Source organism: Artibeus jamaicensis, unplaced genomic scaffold, assembly GCF_021234435.1.
Source record: "Artibeus jamaicensis isolate MK-2021 breed Jamaican fruit bat unplaced genomic scaffold, CSHL_Jam_final contig_700, whole genome shotgun sequence".
Classification (NCBI taxonomy): Eukaryota; Metazoa; Chordata; class Mammalia; order Chiroptera; family Phyllostomidae; genus Artibeus; species Artibeus jamaicensis.
Genome location: NW_026521930.1, coordinates 636,384 through 649,165, shown reverse-complemented (window position 1 = coordinate 649,165; position 12,782 = coordinate 636,384). Strand labels below are relative to the sequence as shown.

Here is a 12,782-nt window from a genome sequence, read left to right as displayed (position 1 = left end):
TTCTTTGTTAGAAAGACTTATTTCACATGAAGTCATAGAATACTTGTCTTTTAGTTGCTCACTAGTGACATCATTAGTGGGGAGCCATTAGCCTTCAGGTAATGCCAGAATCAGATGGCTGATGTTCTAGGAAGGATAAGATAATTATCACCTCTCAGAATTTCCAAGCTTTATCCCTCTGTCAATTTGTACCAGCCATCATTTATAATTCTGGACAATGTCACTTGAATTTCCTACAGAATTACCTTCCTGGCCCCATTATTCCATACTTTTACTATTTCATGTTTATCACTATTTTATGTAAGAAAGACTAGCACATAGATTATCCCAGGATTTCCTGTGAAAATAATTATCAAGGATATATTATGTTGACCAGCAGCTCTTATGTGAGGAGTCTCCTCAGAAATTGGTCCTCTCTCTTCTGAGATTACATCATTGGATTAATGAGGTGCGCTACTCACTGATTTTCCTGTTGCCTTTAGGAAACTCAGAGCTATGTTTGAACTCAATGACCTTGCATCATGTGTCACAAACATTTCTCAACATGATCCTATCTCTTTCTTGATAATTTAACTTTGATCTGAAATTTTACATTGATCTGTGCAGCAATTCTGCTCTCCAAATGTCAGTTTAATTTCTGATACATGCTTGGGTCAAATTCTTACCCCCTTCTGCATCCATTTTGCCACAAACAAAAATATCAGGATTTTACAGCCAATTTCTTATTATTATCTCCATGTTCAGATATTAATATACAGGACTAAAAGACAACACATATCTGTTCTTCATTCTCAGATCTAACAAATTCTGTTGTCAAATTCTCCCAAGAAGACAACTTAAATTTTAGTTTCTTCCTCATGAATACAAGGAATTTCATGAGTTACATGAATACAACTCAGAGTTACAGATCTGAGTCCTGGTGTTATTAATTTAGACAAGTAGATTTTTAAAAAGATTTTATTTATTTATTTCTTAGAGAGGGGAAGGAAAGAGAAAGAGAGGGAGAGAAATATCAATGTGTAGTTGCCCCTCCCACACCCCTAACTGAGGAGCTGGCTGGCAACACAGGAATGTACCTGACTGGGAATCAAACCAGTGACCCTTTGGTTCACAGGCCTGCACTCAATCCACTGAGCTATACCAGCCAGGGTTGACAAATGGATTTCAAAAAATCTCTGAGTTTCAATTCCTTCCCTCTGCAAAATGAGAAAAAAAATCTTAGTTATTACCAAGAGAAAATGGTGTGAAGTATATGCAAAGCTTTTATCTCCTTAAACCAGTTTACAAGTAATGTAATTATTATTAAAAGTCAGGAGAAAGATCAGAGTCCCATATAAATAATTTATATGTCTCCCAAATATGTTGCCTGTGCCAGTTTATTACTGAGTCTCTGTGTTACCTATAGTCTTCTTACTCTGCCTCTGCCCACAGGCTCTGAATGGATACAGCCTCTGGAGAGAAGGTTCTGAACTCTGAAAGTGGCATGAATGCCTTAAAACCACTTTGAGGAACCTGGAACTGAACCCAATGACAACTAGGTTTGTCTGGGTAGACTGAACAGCAGGGCACATGATGGGCTCCAATGTAGCCAAATGCCCAGTGTAGCAGAAAGGTCAAGCTAGGGGCTGAGAAACAGCTGCAGCCAAGCTATAGAGGCACCCTTTGCTCTGGGCCTAGAGAATAACAGAGCACATTCCCAGAAGCCTGAGAGCAGGACAGCAGACCCATTGGTAGGTGTCAAGATGCCAGCCCCACTGCAAAACTGAGCATGTGTCAATCAGACTGATACTTCTCAGACAAGCTCCATCCAGGCCAAGGTGTCTGGGTTGGCCAGACCCACAAAGCAAGAGTCAGGTGGCTGTGATTCAATTAGTTACATGTCAATCATGTTCTGGCCAGATGAGGCTCAGCAAATACATGTCAGTTGCAGAGGCTCCTCTCCAGTTGTTTGAGGCACACACATGCCTTTCCATGGGAAACTCTGCTGGGTGAGGTAGGGGTGTCAACCACATGCCCACAGAAGCAAATAGGAGGAAGGTCAATGAAGGAATTAAGAAGCCACTAGAAGATTTTCCATTCATCCCTGCTTTTCTCTTGTCACTTTTCATTCATGGTTGTCACTTCTGTTGCATTCTGAGTGTGTGTGTTCACAAGGGATGCAGATAACATGTAACGGAAGCAAATAAAGTGGACTTGCCTCTTAAAAATTGGGTCGTAGAGTCAACAGGCCTCCTGACAAAGGCAAAACCACCTTGAGAAATCCCCTTGATTCAACACTACCTTTTGTCTGCTATTGCTATGGATTTGTTTATTTACCCCACTGGGCATGTGAGGAAGGAACTGGCTTGCATTTAGGGTCTGTGGAGTATGTAAAATAAGTGATAATCAACAATAGAACCATAATCAGTGAAGCAAAATGGTCACACGGTGATGGGCAGCAGGGATTGAGGAAGAAAAGGTCCATGACACCTTGTCATGGTCACTGGGTTATACCTTTATGGGCAAAATGTCAGATAAAACTATTCATGTGATTTCAATCACCCCTCTCTGCTCTCTAATAGAATATAATTGAATTTAGATGAACTACATGCTTAGTGATGTGACCGACCCCTTCATACCATCAGGTGAAACACAATCTGACTGGTTGCAGAGTTGTGAACATCTCTAGGTCCCACACCCAGAACGCAGGGTCAATCCCAGCACCAGGCATAAGTACATCAGGAGCTCCAGGGCCTCTGACTCTTTCTCTCAGGTGTTGCCCATGCTGGGGAGCTGGGAGGAGGAGATGATGCAGGGTGTGTGCCAGAGCTGGCTCCTGCTCACTCCTGAGAGCTGACTCTGCCATCAGGGACATCACACTGAGATAGCTTGACTTGGCCTACATTCAAGTGCTGACAGGTAGAACTTGATGATGGGAGCATTTGCCTTGAGAAGTGGAAGAAATAGGGAGACAAGCTGGAGATCTCTAATGTGGGAGGTACTGGCACCATTTTGAAGATTGATTGGGAGATATTGGTAATCTCAGAGACAGCTTCATTATAACAGAGACTGTTAATTGCCTTCTCAATAACCACTCACTCCTTTTTCCTTACATCAAAATCCTGGCTGTTAGGGAGAAATGTGTACAGCTAAGAGATTATGTTTTCTGGTCTCCCTTTCAGCTAGAGGTGGTCAATATGATGGAAGTATAAATTACTGGATAGACTTCCTGGGAAATCTCCTCAGATGGGTTTGACTTTGTCATGAGGAATATTTTCCTAACTTTTTTCTTTCCCTCTTTTTTTTCTCATTGAAATATGGATGTGGTGGGTGGAGCACCAGCATCTGTCTTAGACCATGAGGATGAAAGCCAAGCACTAAGGATGATGTGTCAGAAAGACAAAGGAGCCTCAGTCACTGATAATATAACATGATAGAGGAACTGTACCAGACTTACACTGTCCAGTTCAGGATTTCTTTAACTGACCTCCTTCATTTGAGAGAATAAATTCCTAATTTGTTTAAGATATTATTGTCAGTAAAAAGCAACAAGGAGTGCAGTTCCTAAATAGCACATTCATATTTTGTTTCTCACTAGAAAATGGAATAAAATTTATTCTAAGTTTTTTTGGGGGTTGAGGTATATATGCTCCCCCCTTTTAATGATAAAAGCACATGTTCTCTTTACTTGACAGGAAGCCAAGTTTATCAAGAGCCAGGTTCATTGTCACGGTATGAGGCACCCCAGTGGGACACCTGTTTAGACATCTGAGTGGGTCCTTCAGCTGTCTGGTGCTGAGTGCTGTGAGGTGAAATGAGATTATGAGATTACGTATGTCTCAATGAGTCTAAGCTGAGAAGTGGCCCATATTATCCCGGAAAAAGAGTGGGTCTGCATTTCTGCCCTTGTACCAGGTAGGGAGGTATGAGGTACATTCTGAATCTGGGGAAAACTGACAATCTCTTCTGAACTGGATGTGGTGTAGATGGGCCCAGGGTCTGACCCAGTGACCAGAATTTAGCCCAGTGCCCTTAATCCTTGGTCTCGTTGACCCCATCTAGAAAAGTCATGTTCCCAAGCATTTCAGACTCTTCTCCAACAAAGGAGTTCCTAGTCATCCTTTAAGACATGGCTCCCTTCTCACTTTCTCTGGGAAAGTTCCTGCTCTCTTCCCTGTGCCCCTCATCATGTGATTTCAGTTTGTTACATTGGAGAGTAATTATTTGTTGATATGGTTCTGATCCTCACTAGACTGGGAGCAAGAACAAAGTCTAACACAATCATGCATCCAGCCTCCCTTGCAACTAATGAGACCAAGAAACTGAGTTCTGCCCAAGGGAAACATGAACAGAAGTAATCCCACACCTTTGCACAAACCTAGGAGGTACCATTCACACATAATGAAGAAGCTGTGAGTAGAAAGGATGTTGCAATCTCAGATGGAAGAGGCTTATTGTACCCAAGCTGCCACTTGCTCTCAAGAAGCTGAATGAACAACAAGACCACATATGACAACAGAACTCTGACCCGCAATCTCGGCAGCAACTGGCCCACAATGGTCAGGACTCAGTCAAAGATACCAGCTTTCCTATTATTTTGTGTCTCTCCTTCCAACTCAGAACCAACCAGAGAAAGTCATATATGCCCTCGAACCAGATTGCCTCTGCAGATAACCTCCCATCAGGGCACAACTGGAGCCTTCTCAATGCAGACTCCTCCCTGTAGCAAGCTCTGAGTCCATAGGCTCTGCTTGTTCTCTTTTGGCCAGTCTTCATCCATTTCTGCACTCCCTGCTGCATGTAAGGCAGAATGGGCTGAGCACTAGGATGGAAGGAGCCAGAATTCCTGGTATTGTGGAATCACTGTACACCCTGTACTGGTAGTGAGAAACACACATGCACACACACCTTCAAATGCACACACAAATATCTGGAACTTGTGCAAGTTTGTACTGGGTAAAGGGTACATTTGTACTGGATTAAAAACTAGAGTTTGCTGAGCAGATTCATGTAAAGTGGTTATCAATTAAACCAGGATTTTTAAGGTAGCTGAGTATCTTTCATTTGTATATAATGATCCCTATGCTGATTACAGTAGACCCTGACCTATTCATTAATATTAGGAGGCTGCTTAGTATGTGGTCTGAGAATGCTTATAGTGAGCATTCTTAGAAAGTGAGAAAGCTTAAAGAATGAGGCTGCCTTCATGTACACAAAATTCAGAATTCCCATCTATTCTGAATGGATTCTTTTCAATCAGGATAAACAACCTAATCTTACCAACTCTTTCTTGGGGGTTTTGCTTTGTGTCCAATGTCATTCTGTCTTCCTTTGGATACAGTTTTGGCTACCAGATGGCCCAGGATCACAGGATACCAAATACTTTTGGATAAAGAATGTAAGAACTATTCACTAATGTCCACACTCAACCCATCCTTCTTCTGGTTACCATAGGTTCAGGGCCCCTGCTTTCGGGAGGTGGTGGCTCTCACAGGTTTAGTGTCCTTTTGCCATGCCCACAGGGGATGCACAGAGGGGACAAACTCCAAGAACTGGCTTCTGGTACCATCATTTGATCTCCTGTAAAATTTTTAAGGCAAAAAGATAGTCCAAAACACAGAACTAATGTCTTAGGGTTTTGTGTCTTCCAGTCTTATAAGCCAGAGTCTCATTTTCAGGAAACTTCCATGATGCCTGGTGGGGAAGACAAAGGCAAAGTGGCCCTAGAGGTTCAGCAATCTTTCCTAGCCACTTGAAGGTACTATCTGGGAAGTATCTCTAAGTACAGTTTCTTGAGACATTCCTGTTCATGCCCCCCAGCCTCTAACATCCATACAACTGTTTACATGTTCATCTGGCAAACATTTCCTGTGTGCCTACTACATGTTAGCAAGCTACAAGCTTGACTCTCAAGAAGTTCATGGTCTATGGTAAAACACACATTTGAACAAATAATGATTATCTAGTGTAATAAGAGCTATAACAATTATGTACACACTACCAAGTGAACACAAAAGAATGAGCAGTTCACCCAGCTTGGTTGTGGAAGGCTTTACAAATATCCAGCCAGGTACACCTGACTAAAGTCTTATGGGAGCATGGGGTTTCTATTAGCTGGGGATTCAGGGTAGGGGCAACTGTCCAGACAAATGCATGAAGGAGTCAAGGAAAGGCCTGCAGTTCTTTGCATTTGGAGCAGAAGGTGAGGGAGGAGAAGCAGGAGAGGATCCAGAGACTGTGAATTGGGGTCATTTGGGCACCATCTGAACTTTATTCTGAGGTTACAGTACACACCCAAAGTAGAGCTGTGTACTCAAATCCCTGCAGGGGACAGGCAGATGATTAAATCATTTAGGGGTGTCAGGTAGGGAATGGAAGAAGGGGGCGTGCAGGCTCATCCAAAGGTGAAACCCATTGTTGCCATGGTGGAGTGAAGGCAAGTTTCCATTAAAAAAAATCTGGACAGCATATTTTTACATGAACCTTCCCAAGTTTTCAGTGTTGGAAATTATTTCAAAACATCATGAAGGCCTAGCAAAAAAAATCTGATGTCCTTTTAGCCCCTGGGCCTCTAGTTTGGCACTTGAGATGCAAAGCCTAAGCAGGGAGCTGACACATCCAGACTTATATTCCAGAAAGAAGATGTCCCTACAGATCTCTCCATTCATGATGTTTATGTCCCAGCCTCTGCCAGCAAGAACTTCTTTTCCCCATCCACTCCACACACTTGCTACACCCACACATCTTTGCACCCTCACTGCTTTCCCTGACTGTCCCCTGCACCAGCTCCACCTTGCATAGAGGCCCTGAATGAATGAGTCATGCTCCAGTCCGACTTACAGAGAAAATTCGACATTCAGGACATGAGAGAGCCACATTTATTTCACATGGACAAGCATGATTCTGTCACATGCTGAACATGAAAGCTCACATGAGGCAAGTACCCGTAAAAGAATTATGTGCTTTTTTCCATTGGAAGCAGGGAGAGTCACAAAGTGGTTTTCAGAGACAGTCACCTTTCAAGCAGAGCTGAGATCATAGCCTTAGAAAGCTCTGGTTTGTATCATCATCAAAGGGTCTGTCTCCTAGAGGTGGCTGGGGGTGCTTCTGCTCTGCATCTCTGGATGCACTGCTGAGGGCAGGAGGGTGAGGATGGTCTCCCATGCCACTACCCAGGTGGCTCAGGAGAGCTCGGTACAGGGGGGAAGTACATGACACTTGGAATTAACAAGATCACACTGGAATGGACAGTGACAGGGACAGACTGCTGTGTTCATAGCAACAGAACTATCACCTTTTACAATAGCTATCATAATGGGAAGATCCACTCTTCTTAAAGCAAGTTCCCAAGGCAGTTTATGGGCCGAAGGGAAAGCATTTGGAAGTGACTATACATTCCAGAGGCAGATCTACTTTGTCTGGACAGACTGGGGAGAGCTAGTGGCAGGGATCCCCAGTCTCTTGGCCTTGGTTGGGCTTCCTTGTTCCAGGATGATGGAATCCAAGATGGGGAGGGCATTGGTGACTGGCTTTGCTGGGATGAAGGGATGATAAGCTCTAAGAACAAACCTCATGGAAGAGACCAACAGAAGAGCCCTTTCATGTCAGAGGTTTACTCCCACCTGAAGTCCTGCCCAACGGTTTCATAAAACTTAATGTTATAAGGTCTATAAAATTCCCGGAGCTGGTCTATCACCTCAGGATCAATCTGTACATGAGTTCTGCCCTTTGATTTGCCCAGACATCGAGGCAGGAGGCTTGATTCTGTCTTTTTCAAGCAAGGGAACCCTTTGGTCTTGTTGAAATAGAAGTGCTTGTCCGTGATGAACCTCCTAATGCCCAGGAAGTCCTGGACCCGCCCCATCTCACCAGCGGGGTCGGTGATGAGCCGCTCTCCACTGACAAAATGGATCTGAGCCAGGGGGAAGTACTGCAGCCAGCTCTGCAGGTGCAGCACGTACAGGCCTATGCGAATGGCATTCCACGACACGTCCACAAGGCCTAGTGTGCGGTTCCGGAAAGACAGGCCCTCAAAGGTGGGGATGTCTGGCTTCTTGGACAGTGTTTGAGTGTAATCAGAGATGGCACGGGTCACGGGGTTCCGTACCACCACGATCAGCTTGGTTTCTCGGGACATGTTGAAGATCCGGCGAGGGGCCTCTTGAGTGACAAAATAGCTGGGGGTCTTCTCCAGCGTGATCTGGCTCTCCAGGGTCCTGGGCATCAGGTTCCTGTGAGAAAAGGCAGCACATCATCAGACAGGGCTTCCCAGGGAGCCCTTGGATCATTTCTTTGCAGCCAGCTCCCTGGTTGAGTCCCCCTCCTCTCCTCTGTGACATCTGAGGCTCACCTACTCTCACCTGGTGAGAAACCCATGTTATCTCTCATTGATCTTATTTTTTAGTTTTTAACAGGTTTTCTTTAAGACAGGACATGCCCATCAGTGTGGGTTAAATAATGATGGAATAGCCACTTAGTAGAGTTAGGTAAATCTGAGTGTAGTGACATGGAATGATTTCCAAGATATAGCATTAAATGAAAAAGGACAAGGCACAGCAACTTCATCTTGGGCAGGGTACCAAGAGACTGATAAAGTCAATTCTGGGGAAGGGGTGGGAGTAGAGTGAGGAGGTAAGGGATGGATGAGAATGACTTTTTATTGTATAACCTTTCAAGCTGCTTGAAACTGTTAATGCAGTTATTACATATTTAAAAAATATGAAGGAAGGCACTGAATATAGTTCTGGCAAAAGGGACTTATCCAAGTATATTAGAAAATCTTTTGCCCTGGCTGGTGTAGCTCAGTGGATTGAGTGCGGGCCTGCGAACCACACGATCGCGGTTCGATTCCCAGTCAGGGCACATGCCTGGGTTGCAGGCTGGTTCCCTGCAGGCCAGTTCCCAGCAGGGGACGCACAAAAGGCAACCATACATTGATGTTTCTCTCCCTCTCTCCTTCCTCCCCTTCCCCTCTAAAGATAAATAAATAATAAAAAAATATTTAAAAAAAAAGAAAATCTTTTGGGGGCTGGGAAGGGCTTGTTTTATAGTAATAGCAAGTATTTTAGAAATGAGTTCTAACCACTATGCTGTACATCTGAAACTAATGCAAAATAATATTGAATGTCAACTGTAATTGAAAAAATAAATAAAAAAGAAGAATCCCTTTTTACTGAATTAACTGAGAACAAAACAGAAATTCTTGGCACTTTCACCCCACAAGAAAAAGAAAAATGAAAAAAAAGTCCTGGTGTCTTTTCATGCTGAAATACATCCTTGGAAAAGCATAGAAGGACAACCCAGTGGGCCTCAGGCAGAAGCTAGGTACTGCAACCTCTCACTCCCTTACTTTAAAAAAAAAAGATTTGCCCTGGCTGGTGTAGCTCAGTGGATTGAGCATGGGCCTGGGAATCAAGCAACCATGGTTTGATTCCCAGTCAGGGCACATACCTGGGTTGCAGGCCAGTTCCCAGCAGGGGACACACAAGAGGCAACCATACATTGATATTTCTCTCCCTCTCTCCTTCCCTTCCCCTCTAAAGATAAATAAATAAAATCTTAAAAAAAAAGATTTTACTTATTTATCTTTACAGGGGAAGGGAAGGATGGAGAGAGAGAAAAATCAATGTATGGGTGCCTCTCGTGTGTCCCCTGCTGGGAACTGGCTTGCAATCCAGGCATGTGCCCTGACTAGGAATCAAACCACAATCCTTTAGTTCGCAGGCCTGCACTCAATCCACTGAACTATGCCAGCCAGGGCACTCCATCACTTTTTAATTTTTGGCTCTGCTTGAGATTCTGGGGGATGATGGTGGAAACTCCTTCCCAGATGTGTCTCTTTCAGACTCTGATGGAGGGAAATATCCCTGGCTCTGAGTCATTAGTTCTTTCTCAAGGTCATGTTTTACCTTCAGCTAGTTTTTCTAAATCTGGCTACATAAGAGACCATCCAAGGAATTCTAAAAATACAGATGTCTGAGCCCCATCCAGAACCAGCTAATTAAAGATATTTGGGGTTGGGTACTTTTTTAAAGACCCTCAGATCATTCCAATTGAAGGCAGAGTTAAGAACCACCAACAGGTCCTCAATCCTAACACTATGATTGACTAACCACCCAAGCATCTATCTTTATCCTCTGGATTATAGACTCCTGGTTCCTAGTTTTCTTCATCCCAAGTCCTAGTATCATCCCTATTCAATAACCTGGCATCATAGTTCTTTGACCAAATATCTCAATTTTCTCTTCTTTTTTAAAATAATTCTTACTCCTGCACTCTTTGGGTCTTGTCATTGGAATTGCCCTAATTCAGAAATGGTTCACTCTGAAATTGTACTCTAGGACTATGTATTGGGTTGAACGGTAACACTCCAAAGATGTATCTGCCCAGAACGCATGAATGTAAACTTATATGGAAAGAGTCTTTGTAGATATAAGTTAAGGATCTTGAGATGATATCCTGGATTAGGATAGGCCCAAAGTCCAGATGAGAAATATGCTTATAAGACAACAAAAGGGGAGAAGGGACATATGTAAAAGAAGGCAATGTGAAGACAAAGGCAGAGCGTGGAGTGATATATATACAAGCCAAAAAAAAAAAAAGCCAAGGAAATGAATACAGACTACAATCTTATTTCTTTATACATTTACCACAGTCTCAAACTCATTGTACTTGATCTTCGAATTCATCTATGACCCTCTTGATTTCACTTTCTTCCATACCTTCTCTAGATCAAATGAACAATTGTTTCCATTTCTTCTTCTGGTTCCTGTTCTTCTTCTTTATCATCATCATCATTGTTGTTACCATCATTACCATCATTATCAATTTCCTTCTACTACTTGCTCTTCCAGTCTCTGACAATACCTATACCGAACCTTTCATCATTTCTAATTCTTTCTCTGCACTGCCAAACAGCAGGAGAGGAAACTGCTAACCCTGGCAACTGGATCCTTCCGATATTTATTAATTCTGTCTTCTAATGAGCCTCAATACTGCTCTGTAATTGGGTATATTTGTTTTTACAGGCTTCCTTAAGATTCCTCATAGTATGTGTTCCAAATTCTCACCATAAGCTCCCACCCCTATTCCTGATACCCACTCTTAACATGCAGTTAGTCCCCCACTACACTAGAAAGAAAAAAGCTGTTACACCTTCAACTTTTCTTTCCTTCATCCTGAAACTGGCTATGATCTGTATCCATGCTGTGCCCCTCTCACTAGTCTCAGAGGAAAAGGCAGGCAGGGGCTCACCTGTGCTCTCAGATCTCTTTCTCTACTGCCTTTCCTGCAAACCTGTCCGGACCCCCTTGAACTTTCAAATTCACTGTGAAACTGATTAGCTGATACAACTGATATTTTGCTTCCAGGTTCAATGTTTATAATGATCTCTTATGATTGGAATAGGCCATTTTATAAAATTAGATGCCGTTATTAGCAAACAATTACAATACACTAGAATAGAATTCTTTGGCTAGCTTTTCTTAGAAATCTGGCTATATTAGACTATGACCTTGGCATACATTATAATTAGATGTTGGTTGTTATGACAAAAGTAGACAGAGTCATATAAATGTAACAGTACATTTAAACTTAAGGACTTTTCAAACTCTGTGGGGGTTATTGTGTTGGTTTCTCTCAACACAAAGAAGTTGACTTGACAAGCCATGAAGCAGATTTTTCTGCAACATCCCTACAGCATGCACCATACCTACATCTGTATCTTCTGAGTCCTCCACAAGCCATGGCACAAGTAAGGTCTCCATTAATATTGTTGAGGTTACAATGAAACCAATGACCTTTCTAATCCACTTATGCATGGAAGCCCTCAGTCCCTTTTCAAATTCTCCACACTCTTCAGACCATTCTGGATCTGCCCATTGGTATGTCCCGTGTTAGAGTCGAGGAGGAAATAAGTTGTTTGTGCTAAGCTGTTTGCTCACTCAAGCCTGAGTAGAAACCGCACCCACCCCCAGGCAGGTGTTCCAGAGAGTTAGGAATTGGTCAAAACGTATAGAGGGCTTCCATGTGTCAGGAGTTTTTGTTAAGTGCTTCACACCTGAGCTCGTTCAGCCTATCGCTAACTGCCACCTTTGCTTCTGGAAACCCGCTTGCTTGCCCGCTTCTATAAAAACCCTAGACTGTAAGCGTTAGGTGCGACTCTCATTTGCAGTCATTTTGGCACCGTGTCTCCGGACACCCCGAGAGTTTGCTCCTGCGCAGGTTAAAACTTTGAAACTTTGGCCAATAAAACATCTTTGACTGCCCAACCGTCTCCGACCCTTCTTGCTTGTGAGAGCGGAATGTAACATCCCGCACTTCTCTCCTTGTGATGCTGAAACGGGGATCCTGCCTTGAATCCCACCCTTTGCCTCCTCCCATTAATGTAAGTGGTGTTGCGACTGGGATCCTGACTAGGATCTCACCCTTTGTCTCCACCAGTTTGGAATGCACTGAGTATGGTTTCACCAGCAAGGTTTTCTTGTTTTTCTCACCCTTGGGGATAAAGGAGATGCTGAGCTGTGGGGGGAAGGTGAGGCCACTGTTTGGAGGTAGAAACAATGAGATCTGAAATGAGTACTCAGATTCTGCTCCAGCTCCGAAGACTAAAGAGGCACTTCCTCCCTCCAGCCAGAGTTCTGAGGCATCCCTAGCTGAGTGAGGACTACACAGAGGTGCCTGGGGTCAATGTTACAGGGTGTAGCCAAGAGGGGGGCACAAAAAAGAATTTGGAATGGGGTCCAGAACTCAAGGTGTCCAGAAAATATTAAGATGTCCTCACTGCTCCCCCCACAGGTATCAGT

The 12,782-nt window shown here is 43.4% G+C and overlaps 1 protein-coding gene across 1 annotated transcript in view; it reads right to left on the bottom strand.

Moving 5' to 3' along the window:
• Positions 1-6,843: 6,843 nt before the first annotated feature.
• HS3ST2 (heparan sulfate-glucosamine 3-sulfotransferase 2) overlaps positions 6,844-12,782 on the bottom strand; it is a 145,644-nt gene continuing 139,705 nt past the window's right edge. The window contains exon 2 of the mRNA XM_053671472.1: positions 6,844-8,210. Within this exon, the coding sequence (XP_053527447.1) occupies positions 7,592-8,210 (619 nt within the window). The 3' untranslated portion in view covers positions 6,844-7,591. The remainder of the gene's footprint in view (positions 8,211-12,782) is intronic.